At 38.8% G+C, this 24,149-nt stretch overlaps 2 protein-coding genes across 2 annotated transcripts in view; both read left to right on the forward strand.

The window, feature by feature from the left end:
- brwd1 (bromodomain and WD repeat domain containing 1) overlaps nt 1–1,614 on the forward strand; it is a 40,732-nt gene extending 39,118 nt beyond the window's left edge. The window contains exon 44 of the mRNA XM_037677458.1: nt 3–1,614. Coding sequence (XP_037533386.1) covers nt 3–1,279 — 1,277 coding nt within the window. The 3' untranslated portion in view covers nt 1,280–1,614. The remainder of the gene's footprint in view (nt 1–2) is intronic.
- Nucleotides 1,615–4,391: 2,777 nt separating this feature from the next.
- Nucleotides 4,392–24,149, forward strand: part of mipepa (mitochondrial intermediate peptidase a) — a 49,580-nt gene continuing 29,822 nt past the window's right edge. Inside the window, exons 1-16 of the mRNA XM_037678132.1 lie at nt 4,392–4,767; nt 4,897–5,070; nt 5,394–5,482; nt 5,634–5,720; nt 8,670–8,733; nt 8,841–9,023; nt 9,332–9,488; nt 9,630–9,678; nt 11,723–11,783; nt 12,007–12,059; nt 13,863–14,016; nt 14,178–14,255; nt 17,089–17,296; nt 19,038–19,147; nt 19,274–19,348; nt 21,195–21,311. Coding sequence (XP_037534060.1) covers nt 4,621–4,767; nt 4,897–5,070; nt 5,394–5,482; nt 5,634–5,720; nt 8,670–8,733; nt 8,841–9,023; nt 9,332–9,488; nt 9,630–9,678; nt 11,723–11,783; nt 12,007–12,059; nt 13,863–14,016; nt 14,178–14,255; nt 17,089–17,296; nt 19,038–19,147; nt 19,274–19,348; nt 21,195–21,311 — 1,806 coding nt within the window. The 5' untranslated portion in view covers nt 4,392–4,620. The remainder of the gene's footprint in view (nt 4,768–4,896; nt 5,071–5,393; nt 5,483–5,633; nt 5,721–8,669; nt 8,734–8,840; nt 9,024–9,331; nt 9,489–9,629; nt 9,679–11,722; nt 11,784–12,006; nt 12,060–13,862; nt 14,017–14,177; nt 14,256–17,088; nt 17,297–19,037; nt 19,148–19,273; nt 19,349–21,194; nt 21,312–24,149) is intronic.

The following is a 24,149-nucleotide window of genomic DNA, read 5'->3' on the forward strand; positions in this document are numbered from 1 at the left end:
AGACACTTTGTCCCATGTTAATGGACACAGTGGAAAACATCGGAAGTCTGAGAGCAGCTCGGAGCAAGAAGAACCTCCAGAGGACAGTTCTGCAGAAGAGGAGGATCAGAAAGTCTCGAGAAGCACGGCAACCAGTTCAAGAAGGAAAACCAGGATTGTTAGCGAGGAGGAGGATGACGTGGGCGGCCAAGCCACGCGACGCAGACCTCCTGTAAGCTCAGATGAAGACTATAAAGAGGACAGTTCTCAGAACCTACACCAAAATGGACAAAATGTGAAAGAGTCATTCCCCATGGACTCTAAGAAAAAAAGTAAAGTTCTGCCATCAAAAAGCCAAGACAAACAAAAACCTGCCTCAACTAATAAAGGTGCAAAATCAGATGAACTCAGCGATTCACCGAAGAGATCCAGCCCGCGCAAGAAAGGAGTGAAAAATGGGTCTGACTTTGAAACGAAGAGGCCGACTAGAAATAAAAGTAAACGGCCTCGCTGCAACACATCAGCTTCAGAGAGTTCAGAGCAAGAGTACAAACCTCAGCAGAAGTCGAGGAGGAAGCGTTCCACTGGATCATCGGAAGAAGAGTCAGATATGTCCGACGATGCGTCGAACAGACGGCTGAACCTTCGAGCTCTACCAAAAAAGAAATACATCATAGACAACTCTCTTTCTGAGGAGGAGTCTGCTTCAGCAAACCAGCATAGACAAAGAAATGGTAAAAAGAGAGACACAGACTCCAGTGATGACCAGTGTATTACAAGGATGTCTAAGAGAACATCTCTCATTGAAGCAAGGAATCAGCCGTCCACCAAGAGGAAACGGATTTACACCACAGAGGAGGAGGATGGAGAGAAGGAGCCAGTAAACGATAAAAACAGCAGGTCACGCTCCTTAAAGCACTCCAAAAGGGAATCCAAACGAGAGCGTGACTCTTCATCCCACTCCGATTCCAGTCAGGAGGAGAGTGTTGCCCGTTCAAGGAAAAACGCGAGGCAGCCTAAACCTAAAAGAAAGAAAAGCTGCAGCAGCAAGAACAGTTCAGACGCAGAAAGCGAGCGATTGTCTTCTGCCTCTGAAAAATCATGTGCCAGCTCAGGGTCCAACAGCAGTCCAAAGAGAAGTCGAGCACGGACGCGGGCCGAGAGCCGCCAGCTGAGGCCGCGGCGCCACCGGGTCGCCTCGGAGGAAGAGGACAGCGACGAGCTGTGCAGCAAACCACAAAGACGCATCAACACCCGAAACCGCGGGAAACGGACGGTAAATTATCACGACAGTGAATGAAGTGGGGGGGGGGGGCAGCTGCAGGCTTGTTTGAAAAGGTGGACATTGACTGGTGAGGTTCAGGACATGTGATGGTAGTAGCACTGGAGTCTGAATAAAATGCTGTGAATCTATTTCATTCAGGGATATTTATATTTTCTATGAAAAAAAAAAAAAACATGTTTATAGATGTTCTACAAATTCAAGCATTAGAACGGCTGTTTTTTCATAAAGACCCGGAGCAGAACACCACCTACCAGACTGCTTGTAGTTATTCGGCCGGCAGAATAACTGTTCTGGGGAATCTTGTCAGCTTGGGTGCTATCTAATATACCTCTGTTAAATCAAGCATATTGCTGGCTTGCACTAAGAAACACTGTAATGAGGTATTTAATACACTAGTTTTGCATTAGAAACTCAGGGGTCAACTAAGTTTACTGTAGTGTCGAGACGTGCAGTTGTTTTTGAGCTGGGATAAGGACGAGATGATTTCAGGCGGGCTCATGTCCAAGCATGCCGACTGGGACAAATGATCCTCGACTACAGCACTCCTATGTAAATCCACACACACAGAGCTCGACTGTATGAAGATGACGTGAGCCAAATGAACAAAAACTCTCTTCCCCACACATTTCTTTATTTTTAATGTTAAAATTGTTTTGTAGTGAACAGATGTAAATATGCGATAGAGAATTAAATTGAACAGCTGGACGATCAGTCAATAGCAAAGCGTTTATTTAAGTTTGAGGGGTTCTTTTTTCTTTACGTTTAATTGCCATATGTCCTAGACTGGTACTCTTTTTGTTTTTGCAAAGTACATTAGTACTTTAAGCACAATGTAATGATTTCTCATATTGGGAAGACCTTTATTTGTCTTGTTACCTGCTTTCAGTATTAGTTTTTTTCTGAGTTGATTTAAACTTTTTTTTTTTTTAGGTTTCTGAAAACAGTTGCTTGATATTTTTTTCCCGTAATGTTTTTCATACTACATCTTTAATAAACAATTTTGCAGGAATATTATTGATGCAATGTGGTCTTGGAGTGCAATGAACCAGTTCTTCTGTTAATAAAGACGTCAGTTCAAAGTGTGTTTTGTGTCGATTTTGCACAAGAAGAATACAGTAGTTCATCTTGTCATATGAAGAAAAAAATCATCTATTGTTTGATGTATTTCATAAAACAAGTAAATGATAGTTGCTCATAATCAGAAAAGCCAGTGGAAGTTGGATTACATAATTAATGCATTTTGTTTTCCAGTTTTTAATCTGACTGCTGTTAGAATAATGAGGCCATTTTCTAGTTTTCTGCATGCAGGGCATCATGGGTAGGGGTCAGGGTTCATGCAGTATAGACATACTAGGGGTTGCACGACTTCATATTTTTAAAAGTCGACTTCAGCATGATAAAAGTCGACTAGTCGCTGTGAGGTAATGAGATGCTAAAAAACCCATTCACAAAAAGTGATTTCTTATTTATAACAACAAAACGGGAGTGTATATTTATGCTACCATTTATCATACTGCAAGCAGTTTAACACAAATCTTTCGAGCAAAAACATGAATCTATAACGGTGTATGATTTAATTAGAATGGCGTTTCCTGCGTAACCTGAGTGTTTATCCAGAACCTGCGACCCAAAAGTGTTAGGTGCAGCTTTTCACACTCGTAATTACAAGAAGGCTATTTTATTCATTCAACCTTTATACAGGTTAGTCCCATTGCGGCTCGGGGACTCATTTACAAGAGAGACCTGATTTTAACAAAGAATTACGCTAAAAGAAAGCACATAAAATGAGAAAAACACTTGAAAGACAATGGTATTAAATAAAACAAAAACAGCTAGATTGTAAAGCGATACCAAAAACAGGAACATGTACCATACCATTTTATTTATAGAGCACTTAAAACTGCGACCAGGCCAACCAAAGTGCTGTACAGACAGAACAACAGGTAACACACAAAGCAATATACAAAGTGACGTAAATCAGAATATAGACATAAAAACGATGCAGATAATGACGACAAACCAGTGTGGAGCATACAGGTTCAAAACACAGATCATCTGGTGTTGAAAGCTACTGAATGTCTGCATTGATTCTTGCCAGGAACTTAACAGATGTTTGAAGCCACTTAGAGAGGTCAAGGTTGAGAGCTTCAGATCTTTTTGCAAGATATTCCAGGAAACGGGAGCGGAGTAGGAGAAGACCCTTCAGTCCACACAGGGAACACTGCATGTAATAATGTCCTGAGAGCGCACGCTGTAGCTGCACTCACGCAGAGACATGTAGAAGGAGATGTATGAAGGCAACAGACCAAGAAGTGATTTAAAGATGAAAATGTACCAGTGAGAGTCTACATGAAGTTAATGGTAACCAGTGAATACAGGGTGCAGTGGTAGATATGGTAGTTACAGCCAGTTATGAATATTAGCGCACCAAGACTTTGGAACGAGTTACCTCTGCTCGTCAGACAGGCCCCCTCCCTCTCGGTTTTCAAATCCCGTATAAAAACTCACTACTATTCAGTGGCTTTCAACACCAGATGATCTGCGTTTTGAACCTGTATGCTCCACACTGGTTAGTTATATTTATTATCTGCAACGTTTTTATGTCTATATTCTGATTTACTTCATTTTGTATATTGCTTTGTGTGTTACCTGTTGTTCTGTCTGTACAGCACTTTGGTTGGCCTGGTCCCTGTTTTAAGTGCTCTATAAATAAAATGGTATGGTATGATAGCGTCCAACATCTGCAGGGGGCTTGTAGAGGCTAGTCATATTTTTCTTAATGTAATTTTAGTTGTAAATCGTTCTGTCCATAGACATACATACGTATTCATGTCGATGTCAAAAACATTTGGTTAAAAAACACCTGCCTTTATTGTGAAGTAAAAAAAAAAAAAGCGGACTTCCTTCCTTTTCGTGACGAAATAGTTTCAGTTAGCCATTCGCACTTTCGACACAACTCACGTACAGTTATTACTTAAATATGTTCTAAAGACGTGCAGTATTTACAAAAGCATGTTAACAAAGTTTCATCGTTTTTAATTTTAATATTTTTTAAATTAACCTATTGGTCTTTTTCTCTTTCACGAAAATGCTCCGAGGTACAGACGTTGCAATTTACATTGATTAGCCAGGTACCACCATGCTAGCAGGGTACAAAGATCAAGACAAGCATTCTTCACATGTGTCTTGAAAAGCATGTTTTATATCCAAAGAAAAGCTTGAAATGTGTCATTTAAACAGGCTGAGTACGAACATTCAGAACTTTTGCTAACAGGCTAACATTAAGGCTACAGTTTAGCATGTCCTCCGTCAACATGCCGCAGAAGTAAACTCGGTCAGGACACAGTTAGTGCAGGATGTTTGCGTGTAAAGGTCTCATTCACCTCGTAAAGCACAGGAACCTGCTGTGGACACTTCGAAGAAATGTCAACACCTGGTCACCTGTTGGAGCTGCTTTTAATACCAAACCCCACAGGAGCCTGGAGCTTTTTGAGAAAAACGTGGTTCGTACAATATTTAACCACACCACACTCTTCTAATTTAAACAAATAAAATACAAATGCTGCTTTATTTTTGGTTATAGTATGTAACGTAATTTTCATTCTGTACTTTTGTGTGGCCCGTGGTTACAGGGGTTGTTTGGAGTCCCTGAACTCACCTGTCCTGCAGGTTTCCAGGTAGCAACAAGGGCAGCCCTGCAGAGCACAGAGCACCTGCTGGAGAGAGCTTGTTCTTCCCCTCCAGGTGTGGAGACTGTCCAGTGTTTTGACCAGCTCTCTGATGGTCTGTGTAAAGTAGCTGATCTGGTGAGTCAGGCTTCATATCAAAGTTTGCAGAGTGGTATTTACAAAGGTGTAAGTCAAGAAATCAACTTTGGTTGGACTGAAGCTTTACAGCAACTTTCAGTGCTGCTGATATTTATTGTAAACTCATCTGTCTGGGCAGGAATAATGCCTACAGGGCTAGTATAATATTAAAATATTTATTTTGGTTATATCCACCACTGTTTGGCTAACGGTAAAGTTTGCAGCAGCAAAGAGACATGATGTAGTGTTTGCTGTCTAGCTGCAACACTTGTCACATGAACATGTTCTGCTCTTTGTTGAATTATTGTTATTGTTTCATGCAGGCTGACTTTATTAAAGTGGCTCATCCAGACCCAGAGTACCGCGAGGCTGCAGAGAAGGCCTGCATAGAGATTGGCACCGTTGTGGAGAAGTAAGAGGCCTTGTGTGTCTTTATTTCTCTTTTCTAAATGTATTTTGTGGCTGAGCAGCAATACTCATGTTGAGTGTTAGTGAAGAGATTTCCCAGCATGCTTCATGTCTTAAAGTAGATGTTTAAATTAGCTGTTTTTTTTGTGTTTCAGACTGAACACCAATGTTGAATTGTGCAGAAGCCTGAAGAATTTGCTGGACAACCCAAAGGCTGTGGCTCAGCTGGACCCTGACACAAGGTAAGGTTTTTATTTTTCAGTATTTATGCAGTTTATTTAACTTTGCTTCTTCACACTCAATTCTTCACATTTTAACTCAATGAGGCAGACTTGTAATTTATTAAAGAAGTCATCTTTTTCTGTAGGTCTTTCAAGGGTTTTCTTTGGACTTTGACCACTTTTTCATGTTTTCTGTCCATATTTTAGCCCAATTGTTTGTAATAAAAAAGAGAGGGGATGACAAAAAACCTCTGACTACTAATTTTTTAGTTTTGGCCACGGATGGTTAAAAACAATGAATCACACAGACAAGCACAGTCATTCACTAGGCCTGTCACGATAACAAATTTTGCTGGACGATTAATTGTCTCAGAAATGATTGCGATAAACGATAATATTGTTTGAAATTTGACAATAATTAACAATAATTGTCAAAGTTAAGAAGAAACGTTTAATTTGTTTTGCATGTAGTCCCTTTTTTCAACCACCAGATGGCAGTATAAGACTGAATTGAAGAATGGCTAGTGAGGGAGCAAGCAGCGTGTCTCTTAAAAAAAATGGGAGGGAGGCCCCTTGACGTGACATGTGCTGTCTCTCTTTGGTTCTCAAAATGGTGGACGCTCAGTGTGGTTTGAGCTCTTTAACATAGCATTTGTCACATGAAGCTTTTAATTAAAAAATCAGTAAACAAGTTCTCAACTTATTTTTGCAGAAGTTTTTTTACATGAAGGCACGAGTTTCAACCATGAATTTTGGAGCTTTGACAAGATGGAAGTTTTTTTCCCTGAGGTCAGCCTGTTAGCTTAGCTTGTAGCTTAGCTTCTCAGCTTAGCTGCTTTTAACTTTGGACGGTTCAAATGAATTTTAACGACAAAAGAGAAAGGGAGGGGTCAGTGAAGAACAGTGGAGTTGAGCTTTTTATCATCCAGTGTCTTCAGAAAGAGAGATTAACGAAGAAACGATAACTAAAGGCCCATGCTCTCAGTCATGACTGCTCATCAACCCCTGCAGAGACAGTGATGAGCTTCCTGCAGCTGTTAGCAAAGCTGTCAGATCGGTACGGTCCACATGTCGGTGAATATTATAGACTTAAAGGGATAGTTCAGATCTTTTGATGTGGCATTTTATAGAAAGTTTTATGAACAGTTTATATTTTTTGTGTTATAGATTGTTATTTTTAAAGACCTCAGTTTAAAAAAGGTTTTATTTCTGACCAGATGGACAAGCTAAAAGCTAATCTGGGTGGGGTCAAGACCAAAGTTGATTACTGCATTAAATCAACTCCAGCCTAAAACTTTTTGTAGCAAATTGTTCAAACTTCTCATCGTTCAATATGTCTGGGGCAGCCTGGGCTTTTTCCTACAGGAATATCATATTTTTGCAGGAAAAACTGTGGAATGTGAAATTAATGGTGGCGTAAATGTTTATAATCAATATTTAATGTGTATACAATAAAAAACTCTGACTCTGATAATTGAGTGTAGTGACACATTCGTTCAGTAAAGACCCACGCTGTGAGTCATCGCTGCGAAGGGCACGTTCAACAACAGAATAATCTGCAACGTAAAATTCATTCAACCTTTATTTAGACAGGTTAATCCCATTGAGCCTCGAGGACTCGTTTACAAGAGAGACCTGAGAAAATAATAATGTGGCGTCCATCTTGACAGTTGTAATATAATTTGTTCATGTAGAACAAACCAAAGAGTGAAAAGAACACCAACACAACCCAGAGGGGAACGTGTAGATGAGAAAAGAACATGTTGACCCGCACCTTATCTGATTGTTAAAATGTGCACCAACCAACAAATCAAAGCAAAGGCAATGTTCTAAAAGCTCCTGTTGATAGATTGGATTGTATGCATTAAAAATACTGTTTGTTAAGAAGTCTAGGACCCAGTTGCAAATGGAGGGGCTTAGTCCTAGTGTGGATAGTTTGTCCATCAGGGTTTGGGGGATCATGGTGTTGAAGGCGGATGTGAAGTCCACAAAGAGCATACGGACGTAGGAGTCCTTCTGCTCCAGGTGGTTGAGCGCAGTGTGGACCACAGAGGAGATTGCGTCCTCTGTTGATCGGTTCTCACGGTATGCGTACTGATGAGGGTCCTCGTTGATGTTGATGGTAGTTTTGATGTGAGTCATGACCAGTTTTTCGAAGCATTTAGCGACTATCGGGGTGAGGGCCACTGGCCGATAGTCATTCAGACCAGTCACTGTAGAGCTTTTTGGGACTGGGATGATGGTGGCAGTCTTCAGGCAGGTGGGAACTGTTGCCAGGGTAAGGGAGGAGTTAAAGATGTCTGCCAGCACCTCACAGAGCTGATCGGCACATTCCTTCAACACTTTCCCAGGGATGTTGTCTGGGCCGGTTGCTTTGTGAGGGTATAACGTGTTATGTTAAAACCTACAAATCTGTACTGTCACTTTAAGAGCACTTCGTTATGACGTCAGTACTGTGCTCTCAGTTGAGAAGACGCAGGATGAGGTCTTGGTTAAGCTCACATTTTATTAAATATATAACATAAACATAAGCACATGCAGTTGTTAATGTGTAAAAATGCACAGAGTCATTTTTCTGACAACACAAGTACATTTTCCCCTAGTTTAGAACAGACATCATTATTATTATTATTGGTGATGAAAGTCGGGAATACGTTCAGAAGCAGTTGTCAAAAAGGTCCCCTGACATGAGAAAAGCCTTTGAAAGAGGGGGCAGTGGTTTGCACAGAGCCACAGAAGCATCTTTTGAGTGCTTCCTTTTAATCACTAAGGTTAAAAATCTGCACAATATTGGAGGACAACTTCTGAAACCCGCCTGCCTGAAAATTGCAAAAATCAGCTGCATGATAGGATCAGGAAGATATTTTGACAAAACTACAATTTTTATTATTGCGAGTCCACAAAAGTTGAACGGCGAGGTGTAATGTCAAATCAAGAGAAGGTTTAGATTTGATGTGCTGGTCTTTTCAGGCGAGTGGCAGAGTTGTTCATGTTCGACTTTGAGATCAGTGGAATTCATCTGGATGACAAACTGGTGAGTAAAAATAAAATTATTTTGAAAAATACTCACACACAACCCCTCAATAATTCCAAGTTCTTGCTGTGTAACACGTGCACTTATGTGTCCCTTTACCCCTGCAGAGGAAAGAGGCTGTTGGCCTTCATGTAAAGCTGCTGGACCTGAACAACGAGTTCCTGATTGGCTCCCACATGCCAAACAGAATCTCAAAGTCTGTGATTCCCAACCATCTACACGTGCACTTTGCAAGTGAGGGAAGCTTCTTTCAAGTCGGGGGACTACATGCAGATTCCCCTGATGATCTGGTACGTCTGTACTGAAACTACTCCGTCATACAGCAGGTGGTGCCCTTGTTACACCTCAGACTATGCAGGTGGATTTAGTTTTGAGTGAACTCATTTAGAAATGCTCTTTTTAAAAGTGATTCATCTTCACTTCTTATTCCTCTATCAACCAGCAATAATATAATTCATTTGTTGGAAAGTATTTACATTTGGAAAGAAAGGAAGGAAAGTGACGATATTTTAACCAACATTTAAGAATAAATGTCGTTACTGATTGTCTTTGCAGCCTTGTTTGAAATAAACTTTGTTGTTCTCTTTCCACCATGTAGCTTCGTGAGATTGCATACAGGATTTACCTCTATCCTAATGCAGATCTGATGGAGTGCCTAGAGGAGCTGCTGAAATGCAGATACAAACTAGCCAAACTAGTGGGCTACGAGTCGTACGGACACAGGGCTCTAAAGGGAACCATGGCCAAAACACCAGGTTGATTTTTAGCTTTTGTTATGTGATACTTTGTGAGTTTGAAAATAATTAGTCTTGGCTCCACAGAGCAGGTCACAGAGATGTTCTTTCTGTACGAGTCCCAGAGTGCTGATGCTGTTTTTTCCTTCTCAACCCCTGCAGAGACAGTGATGAGCTTCCTGCAGCTGTTAACAGACAAGCTGTCGCATCGGTATGGTCCACTTTTCTGTGATTGTTATAGATTTTAAAGGGGTAGTTCAGATCTTTTGGATTTGGGTTTTGTGGAAAGATTATGTAAAATTAATATTTTATGTGTAGTAGCTGGCTTTTTAAACAACCTTAGTTTGATGCAAGATTGTATTTCTGACCAGATGGACAAGCTTAAAGCTAATCTTAGCAGGTCCAAGACCAAAGTTAACTAGAAAAATAGCATTTCCTGCGAAAATGCAGTGTGAGTGCTAATTGCTGAAGAACTTGCTAAAAAAAACATGCTGAAATGTACCTGAAATTAAGAACAAGCCTATATTAACAGAATAAAGCAGAAGGAACACACAATTGCTGAATTTGGTTTAAATAAGCAGAAATTAGCAGAAAACAATGGATAAAAAGTAGCTCAAATTGCAGAAATAAGCTTAAACTACCAGAAGGAAGTGGTTTGAGCTAAAATTAGTGTAAAAAATGTGGAATTAGCTGAAAAAGCTGAAATTAGCATAAAACAGCTAAATAGTATCTGAAATAGTAGTAAAAGCGGAAAGGAGCATAACAAGCTGAAATTAGCAGAAAGTAGTTAATTAGGCTGAAAGTAGCAAAAATTACCACAAAAACTTGTAATTTATCTGAAAACAGCTGAAATTAGCTAAAAGCAAAATGCTAAAAAGGTAGCTGAAAAGGTAGAAAAAGCTTAGATTAGCAGAAGAAAGCAGAAAGAACATGTTTGCCCAATTAGGAAGCAGAAACAAACACAAATAATTGGAAATTATCTGAAATAGCTGAAATAAGCAAAAAAATAAACAGTTGAAAAGTATCTAAAAAAGCTGAAAGAGCTTTAATAACCAGAAGGAAGTGGAGAGAGCAAATGTTTTGCTGAACTAGGCTGAAAAATGTTTAAATGAGTGCAAAAAATGTGAAATTGGCTGAAAAAGCTAAAATTAGCATAAAAACAGCTAAATATCAGCTGAAATAACTGAAACTAGCAGAAATCAGCTGAAAGGAGCATAATAACCTGAAATTAGCAGAAAGAAGTTAGAAGAAGCACAAAAATGTTGTAGTTAGCAGAAAGAATCTGAAAGGAGAACAAAACAGCTGAAAGAACAGCTGAAAGTAGCTGAAACAAAGTTTAAATTTGCACAAGGAAGCTGAAAGAAGCAGAACAAAATGTGAAAGGAGCAGTAAAAGGTTGAAAACGGATCTGAAAGGGTGTAAAATGAGCTCAATTCATTTTCTATGAGAAAAAAATGTCAGCAAAGACTAAATATTTCAAAAAGCTAAAGTTGCACCAATACCAAAAGTCATTGCACCCCTCTCCTGAACGAGCTGAACATTTTGATTTATAATTTGTTGAAATAGCTTGAAAACTGCAGGACGAGAATCATGTCGAAAAATGTACGGAAGAAAAATGGATCACAATTGTGTGAACGTTTCATAAACATTCACACAATCATTATGATCTTAATTCAGGTCTCTCTTGTAAATGAGTCGTGGAGGCTCAATGAGACTAACCTGTATAAATAAAGGTTGAATGAATAACAACAATAGCTGCAGCCTTTAAATTTTTCAAGTGTTTTTTCCTCAAATGCTATTGTATAAATCTTTATGTTGCTATCAGGTTCATGCCTTCATAGCTAATAACACAGTGAGCTGCTGAAAATGTCTGTTCTTTAAAATCCAGGCGTTTGTAGATCTACACAGGACGTATCGACGTGGATTTTATCACCAGTGATTCACATTAAGAAAGCCTCGGGCGTTTTGTGTTCCCATTTTATGCAACTGTATTCTTTGTGTGGTGGATTACTGAAACGGTCCAGAACTTTGTATGTCAGGTGGACCAGGAGACTCTAAATTACCCACAGGAATGATTGTGAGCTTGTTAGCCTGGCAGTCAGTCCAGGGTGTTTCCCTGCCTTCAGCCAAATGCATGCTGTGATAGGTTCTGGCCCCTGTTGACCCTGAGCAGAAAGAGGTGCACACAGCCAGGAATTAATGCCTCCAGTCACTTAGCTCATAACTTTTCTTTTTTTTTTCCCCTTTTATCTCAGAACAGCAAAAGATTTTCAGATGATGAAAGACATGAAGAAAAAACTCAACCCTCGTAATTCAGTGAGTTTTCTTTACAAGCCATTCTTGTATATCCCACTGCTACACGGTTATTATTTTTGATCCTGGCAAAAATAAAACCATGCCCTCCAATGTGTTCTTAAAAGTATTATGTTCAAGGTTTAAATCAGTGTGTTTCACGTGAATTACTTTAATTCTGTTTAGGGTGAGCTCGGCTAGTTTGAAATTGTGTAAAATGTGAATTAAGCCCTCTGTTTTTCAACAGGAGCTCATGCCCTGGGATCATCCATTCCTCAGTGGTGTCTTGCGTGCTGAAAGGTACAAATTTTGTTCCTCTGAATCTTGTTTTTCCAGCCTGCTGTCATTCAATAAGTCATGTTTATCTAATTTTCCTCTGGATCTAGATGAATATACGCTCATGTTGTTGGGAAGAGCCAGTTGTTTTTGCAGCCTCACTCCTCCTCAGGTGTCTTTTATTACTGAAGGTGTTGCAGCAGAAGCATGGGAGCTGCTTCACCGTGCAATCTGACACCATCGATTGAGTGATGGAATTTATTTTAGATTTAACGTTAATTATTTTTCCTTATGTCTTTTTTAAATTGATGAAAATCAGACAATAATGCACACGAGAAGATATTTTTGGAGTTGCTGATTAGAGCAGACTTCAGCTGCAGTCTGTTATTCATCACTGATACAGATGAATTCACAGACGTGGTGTTCGACAGGGCTTAATTTGTAAGCCAAACAATGCCGGAACACAAATAGCAGGGTGGGGGTCTCAGTTTGGGGGTTCTCCCCCAGAAAATTTTGAATAAAGTAGATGCCATTTCCTGTATTCTGGTGTATTTTAACAGATTGATAAATATCTAGTTTTACCTACATTTGCAAACACTTCATTCAATAACTATTTTAGAGAGCAACCAGAAATAGCCTGACCAACAGCTCTCCTTGTGTGAATAGAGCACGCTCTGTTTGTGTCAAGCATCATAGCCTAGAAAAAAACTGATTTTTTTCATTACAAGCCATGGATAGTAGGTCTGCTTGGACTTGAACTGGGCAGCTGTTCAGATTGTTGGACATTCCTCACTTGACGGTTCAGAGCCAGACTCTGCTGAATTCACTGTCCTCCTCACTTTTGTCCTCCTCCGCTTGTGAAACCCCCTGGCTCCTCCTCAGGTTGTTCATGGCGGCTGGCTATGGGCTTCTGCCCGTGTACGACAGCCTGGTTAGCTCGGCATTCACCCACACCCCTCACACCTGCTCCAGTATGTCCATTGCCACTGCCCTCATGCGCCTCAATTCTTAGTTGTTGTACAAAGAGAAGACTTAAAAATATATATATATTAAAATAAATTGGACAGTCTTTTTGACATTTTTATCACTGTTATTTTGACAGTTTGGCACCAATGGTTTGAAACATGATGAGTGTAACATGGTTACGTATCAAACATTTCTCTCGTTGTATTTTTAAGTTACGGTATTTTAAGCATCCAACAATTTTCAGTCATGTCATCTGGACAGTTTTTTTTTTTTTTTGAAACGTTTCACTTTCCATCCAGAAGGCTTCTTCAGTCAAGGAAACACACAACACAAAACTGATTCTTCCCCCAACAGCTTACTCTAAAGTGGAACAAACCAATTATGTAGGTGCTAAGATGGTGTCTTTGGCACGCCCCCTCCTCCGGTGCCGGCCCTCTTCCTCGTCGACAGTCATGTCAAACTGGTTCAAAACCAAAAATTACCATGCTCAATAATCCAGGTATACAATCCAACAATTTTCAGTCATGTCATCTGGACAGTTTCTTTTTTACTGAAGAAGCCTTCTGGATGGAAGGTGAAACGTTTCAGAGAAAAAAAAGAAACTGTCCAGATGACCTGACTGTAAACTGTAGGATTGTATACCTGGATTATTGAGCATGGTAATTTTTTGGTATTTTAAGCAGTTACGGGCTGCTGTTGTTACGCTGTATTGTTCTACATTATTAGTGTTTAGCATATATCTTATAAGTATAAATTAGTCTTCCTTTAGGAGGAAAAATATTTGGATTTATCTAAAAAAAAAAAAAAACCTACCTGCTGGTTTAATTTCCATCATTCTGATTTGTCTTTTGCTCACTCCAGGTACAACATAGAGCCCAGTTTGTACAGTCCCTACTTGTCTCTCGGCGCATGTATGGAAGGTTTGAACAACGTTTTCTCTCAGCTGTACGGTGTCTCCCTCATGTCTGAGCATCCAGGAGCTGGAGAAGTGTGGAGCGAAGATGTTCGCAAACTGGTGAATAAAGTCTTGGGTCAATAATTATTGGTTTCCAGTACCACTGTGGGGGTAGCAAAGTACATTTTTATCCCGTTTCAAACCAAAGTCTTTTTTCAAAGGTCAGTATTTTTAGATACCGTCAGTTCTTTATGATTAAATCTTTATGTGTCTGTATTAAGGCTGTGGTGCACGACACGGATGGATTATTGGGATATATCTACTGTGACTTTTTCCACCGGCAAGATAAACCTCATCAGGTGCGTATGGACTTGATCATTTTAGTCAGTGACACTAAAAGTAATAGTGTGAATTCTTGTAAAGCATTCACACTATTGTGATCCATTTTTCTTCCGTACATTTTTCTCGTTCCGTGATTTTTGTGCTCTTTTAACAATTCATATTTCAAAACGTTCAGCTCTTTCAGGACAATCCCGCTATGACTTTTGGTGTTGGTGCAAATTTAGCTTTTAGAAATATTTAGCCTTTTTTGCCTTTTATTTTTCTCTCATAAAAAATGAATTGAGCTCGTTTTACATCCTTCTAATCTTTAGATATTTTTACAACTGTTGCTGCTTCTTTCACATTTTGTTCTGCTTCAGCTTCTTTCAGCTTCCTTTTGCAAATTTAAACTTTTTTACAGCTACTTTCATCTAATTTCAGCTGTTCTTTCAGCTGTTTTGTGCTTCTTTCAGGTTCTTTCTGTTAACTACAACATCCTCTCTGGTTATTTCTTCAAATTTCAGCTTTTTGCACTATTTCAGCTATTTCAGCTATTTAAGCTGTTTTGATGTTAATTTGAGCTTTTTCAGCTAATTCCAGATTTGTTGCTCTAATTTAAAAGTTTTTCAGCCTAATTCAGCAAAAATGTGCTCTCGCCACTTCTGCTAATTTAAGCTTCTTTCTGCTGTTTTTTGCTACTTTTCAGCTCTTCAGACCATTTCTACTTTTTTGTGCTAATTTCTGCGTCTTTAAGCTTAATTGGGCAAACATGTCCTATCTGCTTTCTTCTGCTAATTCAATCTTGTTCTACCTTTTCAACTACCAATTTTAGCTAATTTCAGCTGTTTTCAGATAAATTCCATGTTTTTCGTGGTAATTTCTGTTACTTTCGGCCTAATTAACTTATTTTTGCTAATTTCAGATTGTTTTGTTCCTTTCAGCTTTTTCTGCTCTTTCAGCTACTATTTAGCTCTTTTGATGCTAATTTTAGCCTTTTCTGCTAATTCCACATTTTTTGAGCTCATTCCAGCTCTTTTAATTCATTCTGGTATTTTAAGCTCATTTTTGCATTTCAGCTACTTTTCAGCTATTTTTTGTTGCTAATTTCTGCTTTTTTAGCTACTTTCCTAATTTTCTGCTAATTTCTGCTAATTTAAACCTAATTCAGCAAATATATGTTCTTTCTGCATTCCTCTGCTAACTTTGGCTTGTTCTTCCATTTCAGCTACACTTCAGATTATTTTTTTTTAAGCTAATTTCAGCTGTTTTTCAGCAAGTTCTTCACCAATAAGCATCCACTCTACATTTTTGCAGGAAATGCAATTTCTTTAGTTCACATTTTTTTGTTGATGTTTTTCTTTCTTACTTTCACTTTTGAGCTAACATTTATTTAACTAATTTCAAAAGTATGTATTTTTTCCACAAATTACAATTAATTCATAAGAATGATTGCAAAATACAACTTAATTAAGCCACACTACAACTGACCAGTGTTAGTCAGTCAGTGGGGGGTAGAAGTTTATGCACATTTAAATTATTTTTGTTTGTTTCTAAATTAAGAAACAAGGACGAAGTGGGTAAAAGATAATGGATGGATGGATGACTTGCTGTCAAAGGTCCTCCGTCAACATAAGGAAAAACAGAACTCAGATAAATTACTTGCTCACCTGTTTATTAAAGCTGATCAAATTGGTGAATCTTTCTTTTGAAAGTCTTGTGTATGCATGCATAGCTACATACACGTACATCAATATATACCTGCAGATACACATTTACTCTATCACTTACAGATCAAAGCTTAGTATGCAAACACACAGATTAACAAATTAACAAATTGAAAAAAATATTTAATAAAACTATATCAGCTTTCTTGTTCACATGATCTTTGGCAAATAGCAGACATGTGGTGTTGTTTTTGAAGAGTAAATGGTAAATGGACTGTACTTGTATAGCACCTTTCTATCTTATCTAGATACTCAAGCTCTTTACAGCGCAATCTGTGCCCTCATTTACCCATTCATACAGCACTCTACTAGATCTGTACAAATAATAATCAGAGCTTTATCACATCCATGCACTGATTGGACACACATCGGAGGCAATGAGGGGTTCAGTGTCTTACCCAGGGACACTTCAGCATATGACTGCTTGTGGAATCGAACCCCCAACTGTCCCACTGGAGGACGACTGCTGTAACCACTCAGCCACAGCTTCCACAAGAGTGTTCAATCTCTTTCTGTAGTCGTACCAAGCAGGGGTAGGTCTGCAAAGAGGAAGTGGTGTTTGATGTTCTGTATGAAAACTGGATTAATGAACATTAATGTCAGCCAGTGTGAGAAAGGTTGCTGAGAAACTGTCCAGTATTACATTCTGAGTTCATCAGTAACTCCTGGTGAAATGTGTCTTTGGATGCATGATGTCCAAACTCTTCACAGATGCTTTTCGCAACTTTTTCTATTTGGTTAGTAACTTAACTGCCTGTTTTGGGTTTGTCAAAGTCCCATCTGTCCTTCACCGCTATCAAAATCCATTACCTTCTTAGTGAGGAAATAAAATAGTAGAGCATGCACTCACTGCTGAGTTTAATCCCATTTATAAAAAACTAAAAAACTCCTGACTCCAGTCCTTGTTCGTAATTAGCTTTAGCCAGAGGCTCAGGCTCTTTGCCACTCACAGATATGTTTTAACAGGTAGACTCTTTTGCATAAAATAAAGCAAACTAAGTGAACTAGTTTTGCATCATTTGGTTCGAGGTACTAAATGAAAATTTTATTATTATCAGGTCAAACATTTAGAAAAGTTATGTTTGTAACCATCCTTCAATGCTTGAGTTGCTTCTGTTTTAGCCGTCTCTCCCTCTTTTTCTCCCAGGACTGTCACTTCACCATTCGTGGTGGTTGCTGGTCTCAGGAGACGGGCCAGTACCAGTTGCCCGTCGTGGTGCTGATGCTTAGCCTGCCTCACCCCACAAAGAGCGCCCCCACCCTGCTCACTCCAGGCATGATGGAAAACCTATTCCATGAAATGGGACACGCCATGCACTCCATGCTGGGACGTACTCACTACCAGCATGTGACAGGTGGCGCGCACACGCACACACACACACACTAGTAACAAAGCTGAAACTTGTACAGCTTAAATTTTGGTCTACTTTGGGAAAACACGATTTATTGAAGCAATAACCCACAGCGTGGAAAGTTATTCGTGTTTGACATTTCAGGAGGGTTTTTTCCTTTCAAAGGTGGCTATGTTGTCCCAATTGTCACAAGTTTTGAGTTACGTTGTCCGATACAGAGCTGAAGGTTTTAGGTTACAGGGTAGTGACTTTAAACGGAAGGTAAATCCGATCAAGTGTGAGCCCTAAGGAAAGGTTTAGACTGTTAAAGCTGCCATTTGATATTGTTTCATGTGGCCAAAGAAATAGACGAAGGCCCGGTAATTCAAGATCACTAATGTATTTAAGCCCAATAAACGTATCCTTTACTACAACTGGAGCCTGTTTCTTCAGTGGACACCATGTTTACATGGCTCTGAAATGCTTCTGAAATTGAAACTATGAAAGCTGAAATAGAAATAGTAAGTCTGTTGTATCTCCCCTCGTGAAACATTATTGTGTGAATGCCCATAAAGCGTGCATGTGCATGTTATCCGTTTTTCTTCCGTACATTTGTCGGCATCTTTCTCGTTCCACAATTTTTGGGCTATTTCAACAAATCATAAATCAGAATGTTCAGCCCGTTCAGGAGAAGGGTGCAATGACTTTGGTATTGGTTCAACTTTAGCTTTTTGAAATATTTAGCCTTTTCTGACATTTTTTCCTCATCGAAAATGAACTGAGCTCATTTTACATCCTTCAAACCTTTAGATCTGTTTACAACCTTTTACTGCTCCTTTCACGTTTTGTTCTGCTTCAGCTTCTTTCAGCTTCCTTGTGCAAATTTAAACTTTGTTTCAGCTACTTTCAGCTAATGAGCTGTTCTTTCAGCTGTTCTGTGCTCCTTTCAGATTCTCTCTGCTAACTAAAACATTTTTGTGCTTCTTCTAACTTCTTTCTGCTAATTTCAGCTTATGCTCCTTTCAGCTTATTTCTGCTCTTTTCAGTTATTTCAGCTGATATTTAGCTGTTTTATGCTAATTTTAGCTTTTTCAGCTAATTTCACATTTTTTGCATTCATTTAAACTTTTTCAGCCTAATTCAGCAAAAAATATGCTCTCTCCACTTTCTTCTGGTCACTTCAACTTCTTTCTGCTTTTGTAGCTACTATTCAGCTGGGTTTTTTTCCACAAATGTATGCTTTTGTCAGATAAGTTCCACTTTTTGTGCTCATTTTTGCTTCTTCAAGCCTAACTGAGCACAATTGTGCTCTCCCCACTTCTGGTACTTTTTGCCTTTTCAGCTACTTTTCAGAAATGTTTTGCTAATTTCAGCTTTATTAGGTAATTTACTAATTTTTGTGCTCATTTCTGTTTATTTTAACCTAATTTAGTAAATATGTGTTCTTTCTGTTTTCTTCTGCTAGCTTAGGCTTGTTCTTTCATTTCAGCTATTTTTCAGCAGTTTTTCAGCAAGTTCTTCAGCAATAAGCATTCACACTGCATTTTTTCAGGAAATGCAGTTTCTCTAGTTCTTATTTTTATTCCTACCAAATACTTTAGTCTTAATCCTAAATATATCAAAACAACATTTTTTTGTTCTCTTTTCAGGTTTTTCTTCCTTCCACAGCACCATGTTTAACATGAAATATCTGCATTAACTCACAAAACAAGAATAAAGTCAAACATATTTGAATTAGTTTTAATTTATTTTGTTACTTTTTTAGGAACCAGATGTGCAACTGATTTTGCTGAAGTCCCCTCCATCCTCATGGAGTACTTCGCCACAGACTACCGAGTCATTAGCCAGTTTGCTCGTCATTATGAAAGTGGAAAGGTATACTCAAGATGAAGACTAAAGACCTAAAATTAGTATTTATATATGAACATTTTCATAAACATTCATCTCACATCGAAGGAAATGGGTTTACATGATTTATAAAAGTGTTCTTTGTTTCATCAGCCAATGCCTGAGAGTATGGTGGCTCGTCTATGTGAGTCCAAGAAGGTGTGTGGAGCAGCAGACACCCAGCTCCAGGTAAAATACCAACTTTTACAAATACAACTGGATTCTTTGTATTCAACATTTTCAATTGGTTTGGATGAAAGACGAAATGTTTCAATAAAAAGAAACCGTCCAGAGGACCTTATGTAACTTTGTTAGATTTTTCTACCTGAATTATTGAGCATGAATCAGGATAACTCGCAGTAGTCCCTCACTTATGGTGGAGGTTATGTTCCAGACACCCTTGCGATAGGTAAAAATCCACAAAGTAGGAACATTAACATATTTTTCGACCTATAAGTTGCGGCTTTTTGCATAATTTGCATGCCCTGCGAATTATACGCCAAAGTGACGTATTTATGGATTTTTTCCCATATTTATAAAACAATTTTTGGCTGAGATGTAACCGTTTTCATTCATTGTGACTGAAAATATTGAACACTACCATTTTCAGCCACTAGATGGCACTTTTGTAGTGTGGCATGCTGTTGCGTCATATAATAGGTCAAAAAGTGGCTATTAATGACACAATCAGCTTGCCATAGAGAGCCACCTTTGTCCAGCTCGCCTGGAGCAACCATCAAATCAGTTTCCTTTTGCTGTGCTGCCCCAGCAAAATGCTGCTAATTTGGCCTTTGAAGTGCATTTCTTAAGTAAAAGTTCAACTGAGACACACGTTTACTATAAAGTCGAGCAAACAAATAATTGTTTTAGGTGCTTATCTTGTTAAATTTCAAAAATTGTACAGCAAGTCATCCATCTGTGCGTTCCCACAGCCGCAAATCGGCTTTTGAAATACATCTGATTTGACCATCAAAGTGCATTTCTTAAGCAAAAGTTAGACTGAGACACACTTTTACTATAATTTCGAGCAAACAAATAATTGTTTTCAAGTGTTAATCTTGTTAAATTTTTAATAAAATCCTCCTTTGCACGCTCCCGCAACTGCCATTTGGCAGCCAATCGATTTTTGGCACAACACCGGCCCACATTTCCGGGTTGGCAGCGGTGACGCGTAATAGATGTGACGTATATGGCAAAACAACATATTTATGGATTTTTCCACTTTATTAGACATATTTGGACTGATGCGACTTATAGGGCGTTGCGACTTATACGGTGGGAAATACGTTATATTCATTTTAGTATTTATATTTCAAGACTTTATAAACCCTTCCCACACTCTTGCAATGTTTTAAACTCTTAAACCTTCGTAATTTTAACAACGTAGGTATATGTACTGTACAGTACTGCAAAACTTTATATGGTTACTCACCAGTGAAGATACTACAACTGAGTTCAGCGTCAGGGTTATTTGTGACTTTCCTGCCCTTTCTGTGAGTTTAACAGACAAATAGATCGTTTCTTCTGACTTTGCATTGCAAAACTATTTTCACCACATGGGTTTCTCCACTCGTGTTTGCTCCCGCAATTGCTGTTCTTTGAATTTCAGCAGAAAGCAGCGGCCGAAAGCACTGTTGGCTTCTGGGCTGTGTAGTTCTTTTGACTTGCATTAAATTGTAGACTTATTTAAAGAAAACTACAAACTGGTGCTGCCTGTCCGTTTTTTTTTATTTTTTATTTTTATTTTTTGTCTTATTGGTTGATTCCCAATCCCTTCCACTCCCATTAACTTTTTATCCTGTACCGTCCCATTCACGTGATAATATTAAAGTTGACAATTGTGCGTCGTGAACCATCTTATGTTGAAAAACTGCTAAAGTCGAACCACGAAGTATCGAGGGACTACTATATTAGTTTCGTAAAAAGTGTTTTTATACCAGATGCCCTTCCTGACACAACCCTCACCATTTACCCGGGTATGGGACCGGCACATGTGTTTAAGTATGGCTGAATACCTGTTGTTTTTTCTTGTCAGATTTTCTACGCTGTCTTGGACCAGATTTACCACAGTAAACCGCAAAAACGCTCCACCACAGAGATCCTGAAGGAAATGCAGGAGAAATTTTACGGCTTGCCTTACACGCCCAATACGGTACATCTCGTGCTCCTTCAGATGATATTTGAGACTTGAATGTTTTTTTTCATCCACTGTTGAAAAGTTGTAATCTGTAGATTAGTTATAGCCTTAGTGGTTGATAAGGAGCTAGAGTTTTTGGTTCCCTAAAGGCTTTTCCCCTCAACACTACTTTGGCTGGATTTCTTAAATTTTCTTCCCACTTTCCCTTTTTCCAGAATTTTCCTTTCATTCTGTGTGTCTTGGTTATATCTTTTATGCAGGCATAGGAGTATTTAAAGGATGAAAGCACTCTTTGAAGTCCTGCTAAAATAACAAAGAAAAAAGACTTCTATGAGCTCTCCCATGGGAGGTATTTGAAACTCTTCCTACCAGGCCATTAATGGGGAAAAAAGGATTTTTATTTCCTTCATTTTTGCAGTTGTGGGTGAAAAGGAGGAAGCCAGGAGGCAAAATGGAATCAGACAGAGTCATAATTCAACCAGAAAAGGCCTTCATGCTGCATTCACTCCGAGCTGTAATTATGTGGTGTGCCATCAGAAACTGAGATTACCGAAGAGCTGTATAGTCCCTCAAACATCAGCAGTTTTCCTCCCTGTCTCATGCTTGGTCCTTGCTTTGTAGCTCCCTCCTCAGAGACTGTGGTTTATGTTCTTTAGTTTCATACTGTTACAATCATTTCAAATTTTCCAACCAAAAACTGGATCATCTCTCCAGCAGCAGGAAACTAAAACCTGTTTCTCTCAATGTCTTTGTGGAAAGAAAGCTGAGGAAAAGTTTCCCCAGTAAAAGGAACATTTGCGTTTTTCATAGATATAAAGAGGCACAGATTATAAACATCAAGGTGATTTTGGTATGTGTGATTTATTGAATCAGAATAAGCTTTATTATCATTGTACCGAAATACAGTGAGATTATTTTGGTGAATATTCTCAGTCATCCAGGACATGGTAAATTCAAAAAAGTTCAAGACAAAAACAACTGTACTTTATTTGTAACACATTACATATGCATTTGATAGCAAGGTGGTGAGGTTTGTCCATGAAGAACTTCCAGATAGCACCATAGTCCTGTTAAGATGTTGGTGTCAGTCGGTACAGCTCTGGTAAGCATTCACAGAAGTTCTTGGAAGGGGTTGGGGGGTTGCGATAGACAGAGCTTTCTTAGTTTACACATATCCCAGGAAAATTTTGATAAGTCTGCCTATTTTGAGGCTAAACGGGGGAGTCCGATTCAGATAAGCCACAGTTGTTGATTTTTTTTAGGCAGACTGTTATTTCTCGTCAGCCTTGAGTCCTGCTGGTACTTTCAATCCAAAATGGCCAGATTTGTGGGCATTCTACTAGTCCGTGCTTATTATCTCTCTACAAGGTCGTCCCCAACATGCTGGCGAGTCCCAGAAGCCGCAAGTTTCCGTGATTCTCACAAATCCCTTCCATCTTACGGTTTAGCTCGTAAATCAGCTGATTTTGAGTGCTCGAAGCATGAACCAATGGGGCCATCAGTTAGTGTCTACAGAGAGAATCAGCTAAGAGTAATACACACCACATGCTAAAGGTGAAAAAAAATGAGAAAAAGGGAAAAGTGACCAACATTTTAGGAGTCCATTGTAGTTTGGCATTTTATTACTTGTTTTAATTATAATCCTGTGTTTAAAAAGTGTTTATTACATAGCAGCTCGTGTTGTAGATTCCCTTGTAAAACAACATAACAGTTTGGAACAAGAAAAAAAAATGTATCTCACATGAAAGTTAAATAAAGTGAACAGCCTGTTTTTATCTATTTATTTGATCAAAGGACATCTGTACTGACGTGACCTACATGCCCTCCTTTAGAAAAGCTGCAATTAATTATTTCTTTCCTGCAGGGATGAACAAAGTATACCTCCCTAACTGTCTGTATGTCTGTCTAATGTCAAGTTTGGATGTCCTTTTAAAGGATCGATGTGATGTCTATCTAAATCATCTTCAAGAAACTTGGAAATTATACTCAACATTTCTTTTGTAGATTTTTGTTCACTTTTAAAATGCCAGCTGCCGTGAAATACTTGATACTGTGGAATTGAAGTCTACTTTATACATGAAAACCTTGACTGTGGCATAGGCCTGTCACGATAAACAATATACCAATTAATCACGTGATAAATTAAAATTATCGACCTCGTTTTCATTTATCAGCTTTATCGTTTCTTCGTCTCTCTCTTTCTACTGAAGACACTGGATGATAAAAGGTTCAACTCCGGTGCTCTTCATTAACCCGTCCCTTTCTCTTTTCTCTTTAAAATCTGTTTTAACGATCCAAAATCACGTTTTTGTATTGTTAAAAGCAGTTAAGCTGAGAAGCTAAGCTATGAGCTAAGCTAACAGGCCGACCTCGGGAATAAACCTCCGTTTTGTCAAAGCTCCAAAATTCACAGTTGAAGCCCGTGCCTTTGTGTAAAAAGTTGTTTTTCTCTGCAAAAAGAAGCTGAGAACTTGTTTACTGATTTTTTATTAAAAGCTTTCTGTGCCAAATGCTATGCTAAAGAGCTCAAACTACACCGAGGGTCTGCCATTTTGAGAACCGAACAACAGGAACAAGAGACAGCCCATGTCACGTCAAGGACCCTCCCTCCCATTAGAGAGACGCAGCTCGCTCCCTCACTATCCATCCTTTGTTTTAAAATATCTTATACTGCCATCCAGTGGTCAAAAAATGTACTACACACAAAAATTAACCAACATTTCTTCTTAAATTTGACAGTAATTACTAATTACTGTCAAATTTAAAACAGTAATATTGTTTATCGCAATAATTTCTGATCGCCCAGCTACATTTATCGTGACAGGCTTGCTGTGGCGTAACATGTAAAACACA

The sequence above is a fragment of the Nematolebias whitei genome, chromosome 6, assembly GCF_014905685.2.
Source record: "Nematolebias whitei isolate Nwh7 chromosome 6, NemWhi1, whole genome shotgun sequence".
Lineage (NCBI taxonomy): Eukaryota > Metazoa > Chordata > Actinopteri > Cyprinodontiformes > Rivulidae > Nematolebias > Nematolebias whitei.